This window comes from Geotrypetes seraphini, chromosome 1 (genome assembly GCF_902459505.1).
Source record: "Geotrypetes seraphini chromosome 1, aGeoSer1.1, whole genome shotgun sequence".
NCBI classification, from domain to species: Eukaryota; Metazoa; Chordata; class Amphibia; order Gymnophiona; family Dermophiidae; genus Geotrypetes; species Geotrypetes seraphini.
The window spans coordinates 25,179,923-25,202,580 of NC_047084.1; the positions used below are offsets into that span (position 1 = coordinate 25,179,923).

Here is a 22,658-nt window from a genome sequence, read left to right on the forward strand (position 1 = left end):
CACGGGGGTATTTGATTCTTTTGCCCAATTTCAGGATAAGTGGAATGTACCCAAAACTCACTTCTTTGCTTATTTACAGGCCCGCCATTACTTTCAGAGTCTTTGCTCGCATTACGGTGCGGAGTGGTCTTGTGGACACCTTGATGTCCACTTATTGCGTATTCCGTCTGCCCTGAGCTCTCTCGCGCTTTGGTATCGGGTGGTGCGCTCGTCTGCGTCTCAGGGGCATCTGACTCTGTTATGTGATGCTTGGAATAAGGACTTGGCCTCCCACTACACCCCTGATTCTTTTTTGACGCTTTTTCACACCCTTCATGCTTTCGTGAAATCTGCGGCCTGGCAGGAGAACCAATTTAAAATCCTTCATAGAGCTTATATCACTACAGCCCGGGGTGCTCGGATGGGTCTCTGGGAGGAACCCACGTGTCTTAAGTGCAGGGGGGCACCTGGGACATTCCTCCATTCTTTTTTGGAATGTCCTGAGCTTTCTTTATGGAACTCTTCCTTTGCGCAGCTTCGGCTGGTTCTCCAACGCACTATTGAATGGGATTATAAGACATTGTTGCTCGGTGATCAGACTTTGTTGGAGGAGCAGGGCCTCACTGTTCCTCAGAGGCGCTTTGTCTACCTGACGTTGCTGACAGTTTGATCTTGCAATTTTGGACTCAGACCCGGGCTATACCCCTGGACTGTTGGATACATCAAATGCATGAGCTAGCCCGCTTTGAGCTTGGTTATTACAAACACTCTACCAACCCTGAGGTACTGGCTTACCTGGCCTTATGGCGGGCTTTTTTACATTTGCCCGTAGTTTCCAGCATGGGGGGTGCAGGGGGGGGTGTTTGGCTGATGGGGGTATGACTGTGCAGTATGCTTGTGTGAGAGGATGGTGTGCTTGTACGGGTGTTTGGTACGACTTTGGTTTGGGGATTTCCCTGAGGGGTTAGTTTGTTTGTTATATGTATGAAAAAATACAAAATTTTGGTGGGGTTGACCTGAGAGCCCTATCATTTCTGCTTTGGGATATGTGCAGCTGTTTCAATGATTCTGCCTTGTACTTCTGCTTAGTTTCTTGTATTCTTGTTGACCATTGTTTTATTTTCTTTTTTGTACTCTTGGTCTCTCTTGCTGACTCCTCAATAAACATATTTTCAAAAAAAAAAAAAAGAAGATACTGTAGAGCTGTCAAAAAAATCCAGGAAAGGACTAATCCTTTGATGGGCCCTAGGAACACAAGTACACTGGAACCCCTGGACACAGCTACAGCCCTGCCCCCACCTATCTTCTCACATTTCCTCCTGTATAGTACTATATATATATATATATATATATATATATATATATAAAGCAAGTCAAATTCTCAAAACTGACACATTTCAATTTAATTGTCCCATAGAAAGGCAGTATATCAAATCCTATTACCCCATTACTAAATTAAAAATACAATCATTTTTATCTTTGTTGTCTGTTGATTTTATCTTTCTAATCATCTCGTTCTACATCTCTGGTTCTGCTTTCCTATGCACTGTCTATTCACTCTTTTTTCTCCTCTTTAGCTCCTGCCCTATATCCATCTTTCACGATCAACTTTTGTTCCATTTTTCTTTCTCCTTGTCAAATCTGTCTAGTTTTCTGTCTCGGGTCTCATCTCTCGTATCACTCCCTCCCCATGATCGGGTCTCTCTCTCTCCTTTCCCTCCAACCTTTCATAGTCTGCCAATGGTGCTAGCAATTAAAGCAAAGCACTGCCGGCAGCCGGCTCTAGTCTCTCACGGTCTCTTCAGTCCCTGCTTCACCAGAACAGGAAGTTGCATCAGCTGTTCCAGTGTAGCAGGAACTGAATAGACCGCGGGAGACTGGAGCCAGCTGCCGGCAATGCTTTGCTTTAATCGCTAGCATGCTGACAGGCTATGAAGCAGGGCTACCAGATGGTGAAAAATTATCTAGCCCAATTAATACCAAAAAGAAGCCCAAAAATAGTCCAACCATTTTTACACCAACAAGGAAAATAGCTTACTATCATGGCTCTCTCTCTCAAGTTCTCAGCAACTTCAATCAGGTGTCCCCCAGGGTTCAGTTCTTGGGCCCATACTTTTAATATTTTTCTTTGCGCCACTTATATTATTGCTCCAATCACTTGGATTTACTTTTTTTATCTATGCTGATGACGTTCAGCTTCTTTATCCATTCAGTTCTCAGTGCTCTAACAATTTCTCCATAATTTCCAAAAAATTAGACATTGAATAGGCTGAAAATTAATTACCCCAAAATGTCTACTATGATTTTTTTCCTCCACTAGATGTCCATTGAACCTTCCATGTTTCACTATGAAAAGTACTTCTCTGTCATACTCCACATTTCTGTGCTTGATAGGTGAAAAGTCCTACTCTGTGATACATGATTTTTGTTAGATGGGGTCGTTCTGTTATTGGTTTTTTATTTTTTTTTATTACTTGCTGTTATTTTATTAGAGATTATTTATGCTGTGTTGTTTTTGTTATGTGTTCATAGTGGGTTTTTTTAAATTATGTATGTTTATTTATGACTCGCAAAGAATTGCTGGATATGCAGGATATTAATTTTTTAAATAAATAAAACAAATCCATTAAAATTCTTGGCGTTACTTTGGATACGTCCTTATCATTTCATTTCCATATCTGTAGAGTAGTTTCAACTTCATTCTTAAAACTTCGCCAGCTTCATTCTGTTCGGTCACTTTTAAATCATACTTCACTTCAGATTCTCTTACACTCTTTGATCTTTTCTAAACTCAACTATTGTAACTCACTTTAAAATCGGCCTTCCTCAATATCAACTCTGTCGACTTCAGCTTGAACAAAATACTGCTCTCTGAATGCTTTACTATCGATCTAAATATGATCATATTACCCCTTTGCTCAAAGCAAAACATATGCTTACAATTCCTTTCAAGTTTAACATACTCCGTTTCCAGATTCAGTCTTCAGGTTTTCCCTTATTCCTGGCTAGCCATTTGATCCCCTACTCACCTCAAAAGAACCTTGGTTCTTCTCATCAACACTTGTTGAGACTGTGCCATCTTTCAGGCAGATGTTCTTGGATATTTACAGGGATTCCAGCTTTTCAGTTATGGCCCCTATTCTGTGGAATTCCCTTCCACTATATCTTAGGACTGAAAAATATTTGAAAAATGTTAAGTCTCAATTAAAGGCTCATTACTTTAAAATGTCATTTGACATTACTCTTTTATAATTGTCTTTTTAAAAAAAAATTATTTCCTGCTAATACAGTTTTGCTATTCCCCTTTACCTTTTGTTGTTTTCCATTTTGTTCTTCCCCATAATATATTATAAATCTTTCCTTCCCTTTATAGCCAAATTGTGTTTGTTTTGTCACTGTTGATTTACCCCATTTGTCCTTACTGATTTTATAATTTTTTAATCCTTCTCATTGTAAACCGCTTTGGTTTAACAATCTTGCTAATAATTGCAGTATATAAAATAAAGTAGCTATTTCCTTATTGTGCTGTATTCTGTTATTATAGCAAGTTTTGATAAACAATAGGCAAGTGTTGAAGTGCCCCAGGAGCTGCATGCAGCAGGGTTTTAGGCGGTCAACTCCAAGCAGTGTACAGTGGTAGAAAGCTGCTCAAAAAATCCAATGGTAGCAGTTTCTCTCTCTCTGTTTTGGGGTTTTTTGTTTTTTTTGTAAGGCCCCACTAATGGGAGAAAGAGAGAGTTGTTATTGGTGTTAAGCTTGCAATAGGAAGCTATACGCTAACAAAATTGTAAACTGTATGTCAAACTGTACATGCTGTACACTGCCTTGTGTGAATCCCTTCATAAAGGCAGTTAATCCCAATAATTAACTGTCATTGCCCTGCTCTAATGCTACTACAGTTTCCCCTCCGAATCCGCAGTTTCAGTACCCGTGGATTCGATTATTTGTGATTTTCTTTTTTTTTTAATCTTTATTGATTGTCAATCTTACATCAAGTGTACAAACAACAAAACAATACAATTAGACATATCACTTGACAATCTTTCTTTTTTATCTTATAATACATAAAATTACCACCCTCCCCTCCCATCATTCCCTCTATTATTTTTTAAAAAAACCAAAACGCTGCATCGGACCTTCACTGGTGGTCTAGCGGCGACGCGGGGCAGGATTGATAATCCTACGTTCCTGCCCCGTGCAGAGCCGTCATCAAAATGGCTGCTGTGAGTTCCCGTTGTAGTCTTGAGACTACAACAGGAATGCAAAGCAGCCATTTTGATGACGACTTTGCACGGGGCAGGAGTGTACTACGATCGATCCTGCCCCGCGTCGCCACTAGACCACCAGGTAAGGTCTGGGGAAGGTCCAGGACACAGGAGGGAGGCAGGGGTGGGTCAGAACAGGCCCTAAAAATTATCCACGATTTTTCAATATTCACGGGCTGGCTCTGCCCCTAACCCACGTGAATATTGAGGTTCTGCTATACTACTTATCACTTATATAGTGCTGAAAGGTGTATGCAGCACTGTACATTTTAACATTAAATAACAGACTGCCTGAAAGTCACACTGGTCTCCTGTGATTAGTTAAGCATTCTACTTCTGCTAACACTTAAAGGACTTAAAAGTTAGAGTCTACCACCAACTAGACGTCCACATTTTTGAAATATTAACATCTGTTAACCTTTTCCCACCTTGTTAACAAACGACCCCTTTTATCAAGTTGTGCTAGAGGTTTTTAACATGGGCTGGCACAGTAAATGCTCTGATGCCCTCAGAATTCCTATGCGTGTCGGAGCATTTACCTTGCCAGTCCACACTAAAAACCTCTAGTGCAGCTTGATTTAAAAAAAAAAAAAAAAAAAAAAAGGGGGGGGGGCACTTGAATGAATTCTAGGAGAGATGCACAAAGCATTTTTATAACTGACATAAAATGGGCGACCAAAAACATAAATTCTGTTATTACTTCTGAACAAACCAAACATCTGCACCAGCACCAAAGCTCAGATATTTGTAAATGCCTTCAGAAGTGAGTACTTGTGTTATAAACAACATTCCTGAAGTGACTACAGTGCAGCCCTGCAGTGAACAATCTGCATTTAACATCACACCACACTTTTCTCCTGCCTGAGATTAGGAGAAACGTTTACAAATCAGTCCGCTTTCCAATCTTGCATACAGAAGGGAACAGATACAGGATTGAAAGCAGAGCAGCTAATAACAGACAAGTCAGTTTAATCTTACCCCTGGTTTTCTTACTTTCAAGCCGCTTCTGGGTAGGTGGGAGGCTACAACCATCACATTGTCAAGGGGGAAGTGAGCATCCAGAGTGAGGTCTGGAACGCCCTGACAGAAGTTATTGGAGCACCAGAATGAGATCGAATAGAACGAGAGAAGCTATTGGAACCCCAGAATGAGGCTTGTATCACGAGAGAAGCTATTGGCATCCTAGAACGAGGCTTGGAATTCACATGAGCCAGCCTGAACAGCACTGCAGGACTCTTTCACCAGTATACTACAAAGATTATCGAGGTAAGAACTTGATATTCTCAAATTTCCTGCAGCCAGCTTTCGAAAGTAGCCCATCTAGCAACACTGCTATGAAAAGAGGAAAAGAGGGATAGGGAATGGGGAACGGGCTCCCCTGATCTCTTAGGCCCGAGGCACGTGCCTACTGGGGCCTGGGCCCTACTATTACTCTTTATTATTTCTGTAGCGCTATCCTTTAATCTGGCCCTGAAACCAGAATAACCCTAAAATCGCTTTCCTAGAATTGTTTATGGGATCGGAGTGATTTCTCTAAAAGACTAGTGCTAAAGAATACCTTACCTTCCACCTTATTAATGTATTTTTTCTAGTTATGGTTACCTATTTGTTAACACAAAAAAGAGGACACATGACCCCACCCACGCCCCTCCCCTTCACCAATGCCACCCCATCTCCTTTCATCAATTTCCTTATCCCCCCCTCCCGCCCTTTCCTTCTTCTGTGCCTTTTTAGCCATCAACTCCCCACTGTATCTTATCACCCTATCAGTCCCAGCTGTATCCTTCTTTCCTTCCCTTGCCTCCAAGGCTATTCTATCTTTTTCTCCATATTCTGCCCCCATCCAGTTTCTCTTCAGTCTTTCTCCTGTACCCTTACCCCAAGACCAATATTTATCTCTTCTCTCCCCTACCTCCGTCTCCATGGTATTTCATCTCTCTCCCCCTCCCTGGATCCACTGTCTTTCTCAGTGTTCCCCCTTCCCAGCATCTCCCTCATTATTCTCCCATGGTAGCGTCTCTCCCTACGACTCCAGCCATGAGTGCTTCTACTACTACTTATCATTTTTATAGCGCTGCCAAATGTAAGCGACAATCCCTGCTCGATAGAGTTTACAATCTAATCAAAACAGATAAATAGGAGTTAGGGAATTTCTCACAGTCCTGAAAAAAATGTGATTTTAGCCTAGATTTGAACACTGCCAAAGACAGAGCTTGTCCTTTGACTTTCTTTTACTCCTTTTAATTTCTGAACACTTGCTCCTAGTATTTGTATGTATTTAATTCAATATCTTAACCCTGGTTTTTAAAACATCTCTCTCCTGTTGCTTATCCCTTATGTCACCTCCTGCTATTTACACACTTCTGAACTGAAGGCTCTTGTCTCCACACCTTGTGCCTTCTCATTAAACCATTTATATGGAATACATTGCAATGCCATATAGGCACGAGGATAATGATATCCTGCTTGTCCTCGGGGGAGAATAGATGCTTAAGAAAAAGCACTTATATCTGAAGAGGCAATTAAGGGCTTGTAAGGTCAGGTTGGGGTTGCTGCTCGCACTGCGAATGTTAAAAAGGTATAGGGGAAGGGAAGTGGCGTGTGCGGTAGTGGGGGGGAGGGCAGAGAGGAGGACGGGTGCTGACACCCCCACGAAGAGGGTGCCCGGGGTGGATTGCCCCCCCCCCTTACTACACCACTGATTGTTTGCATACAAAGGCTCTCTCACCAGCCCCGCAAGTTCACCCAGTTTGGCAGGGCTAGCTTACACAAGAGTCAGGTGGGTTTCCCCTTCTTACCTCCTCAACTCTGCAATTCAGTTTTCTTTGGGCCGCCAGCAGCTCAGTGAGGTGAGCCTCTGCTGCCTTTGGCCTGCCCCAGAATTAGAGTGGGATTTGAACCTGGGACCGTTGGTTTACAGTCCTCTGCATTAAACTCTGTTCTGCATGGCTGTGTGTGTGGCCATTTACTAAGAATGCTGCCTTACAGATAGATGTCCATGTCTCTTGTTTTCCTCTGTTCATAATTTGGATGTTCCAGTTTGTAAAATGGCTGTTCATGCTGGATGTCTCCATCTCCATATTTTTGAACAGGAAATTTTGAACCATTTCCTGCTCAAAAATATATACTACTACTTGTCATTTCCATAGTGCTACGAGACACATGTAGCACTGCACATTAACATGGAAGAGACAGTCTCTGCTTGAAAGAGCTTACAATTTAATTTTAACAGACAGTTGGCAGTAGAGGACAAAAAGGATGAATCTAGAGAATGACACGGGGAAAAAAAATCTGTCCCCGGCCCACCATCTGCTGCACCGCCCCGTCACCATCACCGCCGTTCCGTTCATCGCCCCGTCACCGTCATCCCTTTCACCGCCCTGTCACCGCCACTGCCATCCCATTCACCGCCCCGTCACCGTCCCCACAGCATCCATATAAGCCTCAGTACTGCGAAACACCATGAAGACAGAAGAGAGTCCTGCCACTACTACTACTGCACTGAGAATCTGTTTCAGTGCCTCTGCCCTGTAGTAAAAACAGAACATAAAATAAATCAATTGACTTGTCCTCCCTTGCAATGACGTGTCCCCCATGTTCACCTATAGCTCGAATCGGGTCAGTTGTGCACACTAAAAATGCAGGAGGATCTGGAACGTGAGCGCAGGCAGGCAGTGATACAAAAACAGCAGACACCCGACCGATTGCAGTGTTCCGCCATCTCTCTCCCTCCATCTCACCTTAGATGTAGAATATGCCGGCTTTCTTTATCACCCAGCCGCACGTGCGGGTGCTCATTTGTTCAATGTTCTCCTCTGAAGCAACCAGAAACAGGAAGTTGTAAGAGAGGAGAAGATTGATCAACTCGAGCAGCCGCGCAAGCGCAGCTTTTTGAACGCGTACGGCTGGGCGAAAAAGAAAGCCGGTATACTTTACATCAGTGTTTTTCAACCTTTTTACACCTGTGAACCGGCAGTGTCATCTTTATGCTGATGACTCCCAGGTCTACCTCTCCACACCAGAAATTGCAGAGGGAATCCAGGCCCAAGTTTCAGCCTGCCTGTCTGACACTGTGGCCTGGATGTCTCACAGCCATCTAAAATTGAACATGGCCAAGACTGAGCTGCTTATCTTTCCATCTAAACCCACCTCTTCTCTTCCCCATGCTCTGTTTCTGTAGATAACACTCCTCATCTTCCCTATCTCGTCACCTCATAACCTTTGTGTCATCTTTAACTCCTCTCTCTCTCTCTCTCTCTCTCTCTCTCTCTCTCTCTCTCTCTCTCTCTGCACAAATCCAACAGACAGCTAAAACATATCAATAACATCACAAAATGTGTCCTTTCTTTCTGAGCATACTACCAAAACCTGTATCCACGCATGTATCATCTCATGTCTAGATTACCCCAAATTGCTTTTCATAGGTCTCCCACTAAACCATTTCTCTTCCCTTCAATCTGTTCAAAATTCTGCTGCACGACTTATATTCCACCAGTGTTACTATGCTCACATTAACCCTCTCCTCGAATCACTTTATTGGCTCCCTATCCATTTCCACATAGTGCGGGAGCCATTCAGGAAGCTGATCAGCGCCGACCAGCAGTGCTCCCGCTCAGTACCGCCTTGTGGCTGAAGCCGGAACTGGCGGCAGTGACCGACCGGGTTAGCAGTAGGGCAGGAGTGTGGAAAGCTTGCTTCTGCCCGCTATACCTCTGGACCACCAGGGATTCCAGTGGCAGAGGAGATAAGATGGACAGGGTGGGGGGATAGGGTGCAGAGCCCGGCGGCCCGGCAGAAGCCTGCAATAAGTCTGGGAGCGGGGCGGGTATGTGCTGGATGCTGACCTGAATATAAACTGGGACCCCCATTTTTGGCCCTAATCCCAGTTTATATTAGAGTATATACAGTATTTGAGGCTTGTGCGGGTAAGACAGAGTTTACAGGAATAGGACAGGGGCAGCGACAAAACTCACATGGATGTGATGGGGAAAAATTTGTCCCTATTTCATTCTCTATTCAGTATCCATGTCTGTTTTAATCATTCCCATAGTAAGTAATTCCCTAATCCCTAATTTGTCCCGATTATCTGTCTTGATTAGATTGTAAGATCTGTCGAACAAGGATTGTCTCATATGTGTTTACTGTATAGTAATGTATACGTCTAGTAGCACTATAAAAATGATTAGTAAGAGGAATCTTCTCTTGAGAGAATTTAATATCTTATTATAGTTGGAAATATATTGATTTTCTTGTTGGGTTACCACTGATCCCTTTTTGATGCACATCCAGAGCTAGTTGTAGTGTGTCATAGATTTATATCATTTTGTTGTTGTTATGTAATCAAAGTGTTATGATCTTTTTGTTTAAGAATTTTTGGCTTTATACTAAAATGAGAGAGTATTTATTTATGTACCTTCTTGAATGAATGTATCTTTATTTTATAGATTTCTGCTTTTTTGTTTATATATAATTTTATTGTAAACTGCTTTGACTTGCTTGGTAAAATAGGCAATATATCAAAAGTTAGGCTTTTGCTACCTATTTCTTTTATTTCAGAGTACACTTGGGCTGTATTGACTTCATGAAAGAACTTCCCCATGCTTTGTTGGAAAACTTGATCATTTAGAGAAATGGCTAGCTACAAGCCTCTAGCTATTCTCTCTTATCCTAAACTTGGTGAGAAAATAACACAAGACACTCTGTACTGGAAGCATTACAAGGTGAGGATTGTGACTGCTGTCAGTTTAGTTCAATTTTGTCTTTATCTGTTCAATACAAAATGTTGAATGGATTTTACAAAAAGCATTATTAGTAGTACGGTTCACTTGCTTCCTCAGTGATGCAGGTAAACCTGTGAGATATTATATAGCTAAGGCTGGCACTTTACAGCTAAAAATTCATGGACTTTCAAACTGTTGAAATGTCTGAAGATGGGGAAAGTGTGTGTTTTGATCACATTTATTCATTTATTTTTTTTCTAGTCTCTCTACTACTAGGCAGATTACAAAATAATATATGTAATAGAATCAACACAGAAAGCTTCAAACACAGGGCTGTGGAGTCGGTAGATAAATCCTTCGACTCAGACTCCTCACTTTCTGGTACCCACGACTCCGACTCCTCTGTATTTAATATGCTAATGTATTTTCCACGTTGATTGAAGGAAGGCAACATACACGCCATTTAACCACAGACTGGCTAGGAAGCTGATGCTCTACTGTATTGGCCAGTTTAAACTAAAAAAATGAAACTCAATAAGGTTTTATTTATTGTTTTTATCAAATGGCTATAAAGTAATAGAATAGCATGCATAAAAATCAGGAACAGGAACTTTACCAGTTTAAAAATTTAAACCACATTCTTTGGTAGTTTTAAAACAAAAACAAAGCTTAACTACATGAACAAAAACAAAAGCTGGAAAACCTAAAACAGTTTATATATTAAACTTGGAATATAGTTGTAGAGTAGAATAGCTGTTAAATGCAATCCAAAACTAACTCAATATAGTTAGAAACAGAATTGCTTCTGCCAGATCCTCTTTCATAGAAGCTCTTAAATCTGACTTGATTATTTTTAGAGCTGAAATAGTCTTTCAGCACTGACTTGGGTGGATGGCATTGCTGTTATGGTTCTAGCCACATCACTAATAATCTCGGGATAAACAAGGATGGCTTTTTCTACAGTCAGTTTCGATGAGTGATCATACTTTTCTTCTACTTTTATTAATTCTTTTAAAAAACTCCTGCTAGAATCTCTTTATTTGGACATTTTCTGGTTGTTTATCTTTCACGCATATTTGACGTCGCTTTACTGAATTCAATATAAGAAAAGAAACTGAAAGTTTTATTCAAAAATAAGCAATGTTTCAAAAGTTACAGCAATTTTACGCGAAACATAATTTCCCGTGCAACATTTAAAAAATTTGTCTGCTTTTCGGCGTAGATCAGCGAAAATGCCCACAAACAATGTGTTAATTATGACTGTTGTTTGTGAAATGGGACATTTGAACTCTCTGTATTTTTAAAATTATAATTTAAATTTATCAGGAGTAAGAGTCGGTACATTTTTATCGACTCCGACTCCAGGTACCCAAAATTGTCTCCGACTCTGACTCCACAGCCCTGTTCAAAGAGGTGAGCATTGGCAGTAAATTTGATAGTCTGAGATCATACTCCATATGCCCTGGTTTAAGAGTGAAGTTCATTCTTGTACAAATTCATGCTGATATCATTCCAGTCTGCCCTCTCGCTGGCCAAACAAGAATACTATATCCGCTTAATCAGTTCTCTTAGCTCCAATCCTTGCCATCTCTTTACCACACTAAACTCCCTACTCAAAGCATCCTCCTTCAGTTTTTCCCCAAACAATGGCAGAGTTCTTCTACAATAAGATTCAGAAGATTCACCTTGAACTCTCAACCAAGCTGCTTCTCCCTCCCCTCCATCCTTCTGCCTCTTCTACTAACCTCCCCTCAACACCTGCCACCCTCTCGCTTTCTCAGAGCACTGAGGAGGAAACCACACATCTCTCATCCTCCAAACCCACTACCTGCTCCTCCGATCTGATTCCCACTCACCTACTCTGTGCTATCTCACCCTCTGTCATCCCTCCTATATGTCACATCCTCAACCTATCGCTCTCCACTGCAACTGTCCCTGATGCCTTCAAACATACTGTTGTCACACCCCTCCTCAAGAAACCCTCACTGGACACCACATGTCACTCCAACTATCGCCTCATCTCCCTGTTCCCCTGAACGTGCTGTTCACCGCTGTTGCTTGGACTTCCTCTCATCCCATGCTATTCTGGATCCGCTTCAGTCAGACTTTCACCTGCTGTATTCCATGGAAACTGCCCTTACTAAAGTTTCCAATGCTCTGATTACTGTGTGCTAACTGGTTAGCACATTCATAAAGTGGGAGCTCTTAGCGCCTCCTAAATAGGCAGGAAGTGCTTCCCCCATCAATTTTTCTCAGATTATGCACACTAATGCGAACATTAGCATATGATCTGAAAGAGAAATACCGGAAATTGCTTGATTTCCTAGGTGCACTAGTAATCAGCTTAGCGTGCAGTAAAATCCCATGCTAAGTCCATTTGCTAGTGCACTTTAGTAGACATACCCCATAGACTGAATAATAGAGCTGACAGGGCAGAAGCCTGGAGCACACCATTAAAAAGGGGGTGACAATAGAGTATGAGTTCTGTAAATGGACCTTCATGTGTTTGAGTGAGAGACAAAGAGAACCATAACAAAACTGTACTTGTAAATCTGTCAGATTCTAAACCTTGCCATAAGACATTCTCAATAGACAAAGGAAATGTTTCTGCATTGTGAGCCTTGTGAAAACCATATTGATAGGGGTTAACTAAGTATTAATTTGCCTGGTAGTTGTAAAAGAAAGTTACAGAGAGCACGATCAGTTCATGATCTGGAAAGAATATCACAAGGTTATAGTTTGGGGAAGGAGCATCTCTTGAAAAAAAATGAAGAAACTGTCAATCACAGAGTGTGTAGAGCAGACACTTTCCTGTCTAACCTCTTAAATACTTGGTGACTGTAGCCAAGAAATGGTCTGTACTGATATCCAGCACTGTTTCAAAATATAATACCATGGTTTCCTGCAATGTGCTGGGCATTGAATCCAAACTGCACCTGCATTATTTAAATATTTAAATATTTTAAAATGAAACTCAAATTGACTTTGACGAATTTTCTTCAAATCTAGGAACCAACCGAGACTTCTCTCGCCCACTTATCTTACTGCTACTTAAATTCAAAAGCAGGGAAGGGAATTTGCCTTTAAATTTAGAAGTTCTTTATAGCAGCAATCATCAATCTTTCTGTAGCCTTGACCTCAATTCACAACCATGGAATGTGTGCAACTCCTGGACGGTGCCAGATAATGACATTCTCTAGACTTACAACCAAACTCTACAGCATTTTTAAGCAATTGCCTTTAATAAGGTAATTGAAAGATTGATATAACTGAACTATAATAATCTAATACTGAAACTAACATAACATAAAAGTCTGACACACTGAATAATGATTTTTCATCTATGTAGAAATATTCCTCATGTGGGGCCTAAAATGTATAAGCTCATCCAGGATAACACCCAAGTAAACTTTAATTTTTCATGTAGAACCTGCATGTAAGTAAAGTGCTTTGAGTAAGGAACCAAAGTCTAAAGTAATTCAGTACAATAAATAGCTACTCTCTTTCTTTGCATGGAAGAAAAATCTGTTTTACTTTTTGCTTTCTTTAGCCTCCCATTCAGATAAAGGAGTTTGGTGCAGTGACCAAAGTTGACTTTTCTCCACTTGCTCCCTATAACTATGCAGTCACAGCTTCTTCAAGGGTGAGTTTGATCAGCATGCAAGCTCTGCTCAGTGATACCTATCTGCTTTCATTCTTCTCAGTTAAGGCTTTGTGATTTTGATTTGTAGGTCTTGATTAGACTGTAAGTTCCTGGCAGTACGTAATGTCTTTTTTTTTTTTTTTCAGTACCGTATTGTTTGTATCTGATAAAATACAAATTTATTTATTTAAGACATTTTAAATCTGTCTTTATCCAAGGCGGCTCACAAATTTCCATACATAATAAAATAAACATTTTAAAAGAAGACATATGTCAGTTAGAGGAAAATACAAAGTCACAGTATGATTAAAAATCCATTGTTTCCAGCATGTCTGTCAGCATGTGGGGTAATCACATGTTCTATTTGCAGATCCATGTTTATGGTCGATACTCCCAGGAACCCATAAAAACCTTCTCACGCTTCAAAAACACAGCATATTGTGGTACATTTCGAGATGATGGGAGGCTGCTGGTTGCTGGCAGTGAGGATGGTGTGGTCCGACTTTTTGATATTGGTGGGAAAGCAGCATTAAGGCAGTTTGATGGTCATAGCAAGTAAGATTGTTTTCTTATCTTTATAAGCTTTCTGTTAGGTACAGTTCAAATGCAAATGAATGTTTTGGATCTATGTAATAAATAGAAGGTATCCTAACATTCCTTACAGTTGATGTTCTCGGTACATACACCCCTCTACCTATGGGATGTGCATTCATGAATGCTGTATGCTACCTCTTCAGTCTCATTTTTAACCACCTGCTGTGGTGCATAATAGGGTGTTTGGTTTAAGAGAACAAATAGGTGCTCATGTTGCCCCTATTTTATAAAGACATATAGGGTCTATGCATCTTCATAAAATACCAGTAAAAGTGGCAGAAACCATGGGCACCTTGCAGATCCAGATAGTCTCACCTGCTCTCAAGCAGGTGTAAATGTGTGCACCTAATTATTCATTAGAGAATTGCATGGCAACATAAATTTCACCTGTCGCCAGCCATCCCCTATTGTGGGCACTCCTTTCTTTTATTTTGTTTTATTGTGCTCTGGCTTGACTTGCTGAAGTGATAAAGGTGGATTATAAGAGCATAAGAATTTCATCAAGCCCAGTATCCTGTTTCCAATAGTGTTCAACCCAGGCAAAGAGTAAAACAGATTTTATGCTGTTTTATCCTAGGAATAAGCAGTGCATTTCCCCAAGTCCATCTTAATAATGGCTTATGGACTTTTGTTTCTAGAAATTAACCATACCCTTTTAAAATCCTGCTAAGCTAACTACTTTCACCACATAATCTGGCAATAAACTCTATTTTAATTACATGTTGTATGAAGAAGTATTTTCTCCAGTTTATTTTAAACCTGCTACTTAATAGCTTTATTGAATGCCCCCTAGTCCTAGTATTTTTGAAAAGAGTAAACAAGCGATTCATATCTACTCAGTATTTTATAGACCTAGGAGTAGCCTGGTGGTTAGTGCAGGGGCCTGAGCACCTGAGGAACTGGGTTCAATTCGCACTGCAGCTCCTTGTGTCTCTGGGCAAGTCACTTGACACTCCATTGATTCTTATGAAATTTAGTGTGTTGTGTCTTGAATGAAGTTGATGTAAAATGTTGCAAATATTTCCCACTGCACAACACAATCTTGTGCAGAAGCAGACAGTAGTTTGTAAGCAGTCTCTGTATCACAATTATTTTCACCGCAGAAGATCAAATTCTGATGAAAAAACTTGGTACTGCTAAAAGGTTATAGCAGTTGACGATTGTCGAAAGAGTTCCCATAGAAGGGTTGGAACAAAAACAGCCTTGAGGTGCTGCTACACAAGATCTGAGCAATGGGCACTGTGGACAACTGTGCTCAATTCGCACACAAAAGCACATTGATGTATGCGATCTTCTACTGAGCCAGGAAGACACTCCGCAAACACACTGAACATCTCACCAAATAGCAAGAGAAACAGGAATAAGCCAGACAACTGTGGGTAGGATAATTCACGACGATCTGAAATTAAAGTGTCTTAAAAAGCGTCGTGCCCAAGAGTTAACTTTACACAACAAAGACACATGCCTGAAACAGTGCAAGCAGCTTTTGACCAAGTACCCAGAGCATAGCATCAGCTTTATCTTGTTTAAAGATGAAAAGATATATACAGTATCTCCACCAATTAACAAACGGAATGATTGCCTGTACGTGCCTACTATGGACCCGCCCGACCTTCAGCCAATCAGTCATGGTTCAGTTGCAATCTAGAAACTCAGATTCACAGATCTGTTCTTCATCGATCCTGGAGTTAAGATCGGGACGTTCTCTTGACGCAGAAGCTGTTGCCAGCGATTTTGGCTGCTTCTCTGGGCTTTCCAAGCCTCATTCTGGTGCTCCAGTTGTCTCTCTCAGTGCATTCCAAGCCTCATTCTGGAGTCACCAACGGTCTTGACTATGCTTCTGTGGGAATCCCATGGCAACTTCTTCCATACTCACGGAAATCCCGCATGTTACATGGGATTCTCACAGTCTCCATTGCCATGCAGCTCTCTAATATACACGGTGAACTGTCACCAAGTTGTTGCTGCTGCCTACTTTTCCTTTTGTTGCAGTTCTATAGGTTTGGGAAATTAGTATCTGATTTTAGTGTCCCAGCATTCATTGGATCATGATCTGACACAGGTTTCCTTCCCTACATGCTTGGTGGACATGAGGCACCCAGATTTTTTTCTGAAGGGTAAATACTGGAAAACCCCTTCTTCCATATTCCTAGAATGAAAAGAGAATATATATTTGGTCACGGTCTGAAAATGATATTTAGTGTGCTGGAAATAAAGCCACCATAGTTGCTCCATTTAGCCCTCTCCTCTGCCTGAAGATGTTAGTTTTCTCTTGTTCTTTGTTTTTACTGGTCTTTGCTTGTTTTGGTTTTGTTTTAATTGTTATTGTTGTCCCTTTTTTCCCCCCTTTTTGTTTTATTTCCAGAGCAGCTCATGTGGTAGGCTTCACATCTGATAAATATCGGATAGTATCTGGCTCAGATGATTATACATCCAAGCTGTGGGATATTCCAAATGCAACGGAAATCATGTCGTACAGGGAACATACAGATTACATCAGGTGTGGCTGTACAAGCAAGCTGAATGCAGATCTCTTTGTAACAGGTATGTTGTCTCTGAAGAACAGCTGGAGGACTACTGTAATATTTAGCACAGTGGCCTGAGACCTGGGGAACTGTGTTCTGTTTCCACTATGGCTCCTTGTGACTCTGGGGAAGTCACTTTACGCTCCATTGCCTCAACTTAGACTGTGAGCCCACTAGGGACAGAGAATTGCCTGCAAATAATGTAAACCACTTTGGTTGTACAACAAAGGCAGTAGTTAAACTTGAAACTTAAGGCAAGGGGGAAGAAATATTCCCTTCATAGCAGATAATTGATTGGACTTTGTAATTTGCAAACTTTTTAACTCCAAACTAGGATTAGGGGTGGCGAACAGGGTAGCTGCCTCAGGTATCTTGCAGCAAGGGGAATCGGGCAATGCTTTTCCCCTCCCTTCATTTCTTCACTTGGTTTTTCCATCCACCCAGTCTGAATGGACCACTGTAGTCTGAATGGCAAGATTTAGACTCCCATCAGGAGATATCAGATTAAACTTACCTCTAGAGCTGTATGGTTTAACATTTTTGTTAATAATTGCAGTATATCAAATAAAGTAATTATAACTTAAAAACACACATGGCCCTATATACTGAGCATTTTCCCCATCAACCAAAAGTGGAAGAAATCATTTCCTGGGCTTCCCAAATACATCCTGCAATCCTACAATTCACATGGCAAGGCATGTTATACAAGGCAAGGCGGAAAAGTGTAGGGACAAGAGTGCCTGGAGGAAGAGAGGAAGTAATAAGAGGGAAAGAGGCTTTAGAGATTTTAGGGGATGAGGAGAAGAATGTCTGGAGGGAGAGTGCATGTTAATAGCTAACACAACTTAGTAAATAGACCCCAATATGTTTTAATGAAGCTAAATAATACCTTAAACCAAATAAATGAGAACTGTTCCATGGATAAAGAGACATGGGGAACACCTGACCTAAAATCCAGAGCATGGGTATTGCTGCTGCTTTGATCCATGCTGGGTCTTGGCTGATCACTTGTAATATTTCCACACACTGATGTATGGTGCACATTTGCTCAGTAAAATACTAACCTGCTTCCCTTTTTGTGGCTGTTTTTGGCAGGCTCCTATGATCACACGGTGAAGGTGTTTGATGCTCGGACAGAAAGAAGTGTAATGAGCATGGAGCACGGTCAGCCTGTGGAGAGTGTACTTTTCTACCCCTCCGAGGCACTGCTTGTCTCAGCAGGTATTTTAGCACATACTCATGCCAGAGCTTCATAGGCAGATAGGTGGGCTGTGTAATCTTGGTTGTCTTTTTCTCTCTCTCTCTTTCGCTGTTACTGTTTTTAAGAGATTAGCATTTTAAAAAAAAAGATAGATTCAGGCCATTATTATTCTGTTCTAGTTGTCATATGTAGGAACAATTTCTTAGTATATTTAGGGCTGATATTAGTATTGTCCTCATTTTACTTCCATATTTCTACACGCATTCTTTTATTCTAACTCATAAGTGAAGGCTATTTAAGGTACCAGATTCTGAATGTTTTAGTTGCTCTTGAACATTGTGACCCTAAATTCAAGGCATCTGTTCCAAACATGTTTATATTCTGTTACAGTGCTGTTCTCCACCACCTCTGCTAATGGGCCTTTCCAGGCATTGTCATCTTTTTTGTTAGTTATTACAGATCCCTTATAGTGCCTATAAGCATTTTAAAGGGCGACCTGAAACAGATTGTCAGTTTTACCGAGACAGAATCTACAAATGAAATTTGCTGCACAGTTTTGAGCAAAGCCAAAGAAGGCAGCACTGCTCTCTGATCCCCTCCTTCAGACCGAAAGCTGCTGTCCTCCCTACCATTCATAGGCTCTTCCCTGAGCCTGGCATGGAAGCCCTGGTAGTCTCATTGGGGCAGAAGCAATTCCCAGCTCCATGTCCGGCATGAATAGAAGCAACTTGGAATTGCTCCTGTTCCAATGAGGTCACTAGACAACTAGGGTTTCTAAGGTAGGCCCAGAGAGCGCCTACAGGTGGCATGTAGCCCTTTTTTGTTGTTGTTGTTTTTTTTTTTTTTTGGGGGGGGGGTAGTTTAGTCAAAAATACACCTGAAACATGGGTGAATCTAGAGTTTGAGCCAACTGCAGCATCAAAAGTCAAATTCAGTTGATCTCTAAAGTTCTTATACCGTTGCAATTTTTCATGTCTAAAACATACAGTCCAGAGTGCATTAAATAGGAGTTTGTTTCACTGATCTACACCACATACTCTACACTTCCAATGTGAAAGAACAATTAAAGACACATTCAAAAAGTAATTAAGAAATCAAAAAGCTTTCATTATTTAAGAACATAAGAATAGTCTTACTGGGTCAGACCAATGGTCCATCTAGCTCAGTATCCCATTTTCATGGAGGCCAATCCAAGTCACAAGTACATGCAAAAACTCAAATAGTAGCAGCATTGCCACCAATCCAGGGCAAGCAGTGGCTTTCCCCCATGTCTGTCTCATCAGATGGGGCCAGGGAGAACTGTTTACTCCATATTTTCTTCCAATATTCATTAACCTTCCTGACCCTACTGCCACAACGTAGTGCAGACACCTCTTTGCTTTATCATAGAGATTGTGTCGGGGGATGTGCTATGTTTATTTTATGTCACACGTATCACTTAGTATTCAGTCTGTCATAAGGGAAAACACCCTCCAGGGATTCAAGACAAAGTTAGACAAGTTCCTTTTGAACCAGAACGTACTCGGGTAGGGCTAGTCTCAGTTAGATTGCTGATAGAGGGCCGCTGCATGAGCAGACTGCTGGGAACGATGGACCACTGGTCTGACCCAGCAGTAGCAATTCTTATGTTCACACCAGACCATAAATCCCACCTTCCGCTGCATGGAATGTCCCCTAAATGGTTCTCTGCAGACACCATCTGGGGTGTCATAGGACTCATCTTCAGCAGTGGTTTCCTTCTTGCCACTCTCCTGTTCAAGTAATGTCTGTTTTACAGATGTTTTTCCTGTAGCATTTTAAAAGTACGGTAATTTTAGCCGTTAGTGGCCTTCCTCATCTCTTTCCTCAAGCCATGGATATTCGCTTTGCAGGAACAACATGATCAAAGCAGTGTCTTGGCGGTGCTGAGCTGTTTCCAATTTATAATGACGACTCTGACAGTGATATTTAAACACACTGAAATTTTCATATAGCTTTCCCCAGCAAGTATGTTTAAACCTTGCTTTACATTTACTTCATGGAACAGAAGCAGCTTGATTCTTTATACAGGATCATTGTGGACTTTAAGAGAGTTATGGAACCAATAATAATAATAATTTTATTTTTATAGGCCGCCATACCGGGAGGATTCTAGGCAGCTCACAACAAAGGCAGTAATTACAGAGCATAAAAATACAATAGATAAAATAGTAAAGCCAAGCAAATTAATACAATATGTTAAAATAACAACATACATTAAGATACCAGCCTATCAAATAATTGTGTCTTTAACAATTTTCTAAAATCTAAATAAGAAGAAGCCTCTAATATTATTTTTCCTAGCCATGAATTTAATTTAGCGGCCTGAGATTAGAAAGTTCTCTCAAATAACTTTTTGTAATGACAAGATTTTAGGAAGGATATGAGAACAGATGCACTCTACGTGTGCTCTTATTAGAGTGACTAAAAGAAAAATGAGGAATAAGATAGCCTGGTGACAAACCCCCCCCAAAAATAGAATATAAAAAATTAAATATAAAAATTAAAAATATGGAATATGAAGACTTACACATTTTAAATATTTGGTTGTTTCATTCTTAATTACTTTGTGTATATTCTATAATTTTCTTTCATTTTGCTAGTATAATAGAGTATATTGTATAAAATCAATGAAAAGTACATTAATGCATTTTGAATTGTATTTTTTAGACAGTAGAATGTGATAAATGTGCTATGATGAGAAGGCTATCACAAGGCTTTAGTGTTCTGCTGTGTACGTATAGATACCAATATTGGTGTCCCTTACAAAATATTACCAAGAGAAATGGGACAGGGAAGGTCTAATTGAGTGGAGTGAAGAGCAGCAAATAAATCGACCAGGTTATAGTCTTTCAACTTGAAGATATGTTAATTTTACATATTGTTTTTATTAAAAGTGCTGTTGAAAATAATAGATGGATTCTGTGCCAAGAATCTTCTTTCATTGCAATGAGAAACTTTTGAGAGAGCATTAACTGATTATTGCAAGAACACCTGTTGCTGGATGAGAATGGTGATTCACACCTGATTTTGGTGTAAAGAAAAGAGAGGAGAGGGATTATTGCCATTTGAGGGTAGATTGAGAATCAATGCCACAGTCTGTCCTTCAATAGATGGTGGCTGACACCAGTAGGAATTGTGGGTTTCAGCACCTGAAATAAATGAAACTATGCACACTACAGCTCAAAATGAAGAAAGAACTGTTCACATGGATGTAAATGCATGGTCTGTTTGTTCCTTTAAAGGTGGTCGCTATGTCAAGGTATGGGACATGCTTAAGGGAGGACAGTTGCTGGTGTCCTTGAGAAACCACCATAAAACAGTGACGTGTCTCTGTCTGAGCAGCTCAGGGCAGCGACTGCTCTCAGGTTCATTAGACAGGTTAGTATTGTTTCTATTTACATTCTGTTCCAGTCTACTTTTTGTGTGGTGAGTGTCCAGGGAAGCGAGTGCAGCTCTGAGGCACAGCATAGAGAGAGAGAGAGAACAAAAACAAAGATTTCCTTTTGGAGATGCATCTGTTTTTCACTCACCTTTCAAGCATCCTAAAAGAGTTCAAATGCTCACTTCTTTCTAAAAACTTTCAGACAAGGAAGACACTTCACTCTGAATACTGGTCCACACAGGCCTTGGGTGTTTCTTGCCATTCCACAGAACTAAATAAATGTAAACAAAGCAAATCTAAATGACAAAGACATTGTCAAATTTTCTGAAAATAAAAAATTTACTAGATTTTACTGAAAGTAAAAAAAAAATCTGATGGTTACCTATCAATTAAATACAAATATAGAATCACCAAAATAAACCAAAATGACACTGGAGATAATTTATTTTCTCTTTTTTTCTCTATTTATAGATGGGAACAAACCTCAGAATATTGAGTATTACATTTTCACCCATTCAGGGTTCTTTCAATATTCTGAGGCGGGTAAGCTTTCAGTTTGGGCGGGCGGGGATGTGGGCGTTCGCAAGGGAGGGCGATGCCGGTTCGCGGGGGAGAGGGGGCAGTGTTTGCAGGTGTGGGGGGGGCTATGCCGGTTCTTGGGGGGGCAGATGTGGAAGCGCACCAGTGGCCTCAGGGGTGGGGGGATCTTTTGGGGATGTGGTGGGGTGGGGTGGAACAGGGCCGGGGGGGGGGAGGATGGGAGGTGGAACGAATCAAGCAAGTTTCCCTTACTTTCTATGGGGAAACTCGCTTTGATATATGAGTAACTTGGTTTACGAGCATGCTTCTGGAACGAATTATGCTCATAAACTTAAGGTTCCACTGGATATATTCAAACAGTTAAAACCAGACTCGACATGACCATGTTTCAGCCTCTTGGCCTGCATCAGTTGTGATTGTAAATAAGTAAGGTGCCCAGGTGTTTACGCAACTCAAAAAATATCTGCAAGAACAATGACACAGAAATGCCCAGGAGTAACATTGCTGGTTTTAAGCATTTGAATTAAAGATTTCTTCAGCACCCTGTGGTCATCTCCATTGTGTTTGATGTTTGTTGTACCTTGTGGAGTTTGTTCTTCTGTTTCTGCTGCTAAAGTTTTCTGAAGTCAGTTTTGTGGTAGGTAATGTGAAGTACTTTCCTTTGCAGACATGTTAAGGTATACAGCACAACTAACTATAAAGTGGTACATAGCTTTGACTATGCAGCATCCATTCTTAGCTTGGCCCTGGCGGTAAGTTCAATATTTTGAACTTTTTCATTACTGCTA

The 22,658-nt window shown here is 40.8% G+C and overlaps 2 protein-coding genes across 9 annotated transcripts in view; one reads left to right on the forward strand and one right to left on the reverse strand.

Annotated features, from left to right (window-relative positions):
* Positions 1-5,387, reverse strand: part of ANKRA2 (ankyrin repeat family A member 2) — a 63,873-nt gene extending 58,486 nt beyond the window's left edge. For 4 of the 7 annotated variants that reach the window (XM_033929273.1, XM_033929272.1, XM_033929269.1 and 1 more), the window contains exons 1-2: positions 5,223-5,369; positions 3,009-3,151 (exon numbers count right to left, since the gene is read on the reverse strand). The gene's annotated coding sequence lies outside the window, so the exon portion shown is untranslated. Of the gene's footprint in view, positions 1-3,008; positions 3,152-5,222 lie in introns of all 7 variants that reach the window. The other 3 variants (XM_033929268.1, XM_033929271.1, XM_033929270.1) reach the window with 3 other exon arrangements.
* Positions 5,358-22,658, forward strand: part of UTP15 (UTP15 small subunit processome component) — a 44,067-nt gene continuing 26,766 nt past the window's right edge. Inside the window, exons 1-8 of one of the 2 annotated variants that reach the window (XM_033929264.1) lie at positions 5,358-5,510; positions 9,801-9,964; positions 13,515-13,607; positions 13,978-14,162; positions 16,567-16,745; positions 17,822-17,947; positions 21,191-21,326; positions 22,538-22,622. In XM_033929264.1, coding sequence (XP_033785155.1) covers positions 9,875-9,964; positions 13,515-13,607; positions 13,978-14,162; positions 16,567-16,745; positions 17,822-17,947; positions 21,191-21,326; positions 22,538-22,622 — 894 coding nt within the window. In that variant the 5' untranslated portion in view covers positions 5,358-5,510; positions 9,801-9,874. Of the gene's footprint in view, positions 5,511-9,800; positions 9,965-13,514; positions 13,608-13,977; positions 14,163-16,566; positions 16,746-17,821; positions 17,948-21,190; positions 21,327-22,537; positions 22,623-22,658 lie in introns of those variants that run through there. The other variant, XM_033929265.1, reaches the window with a different exon arrangement.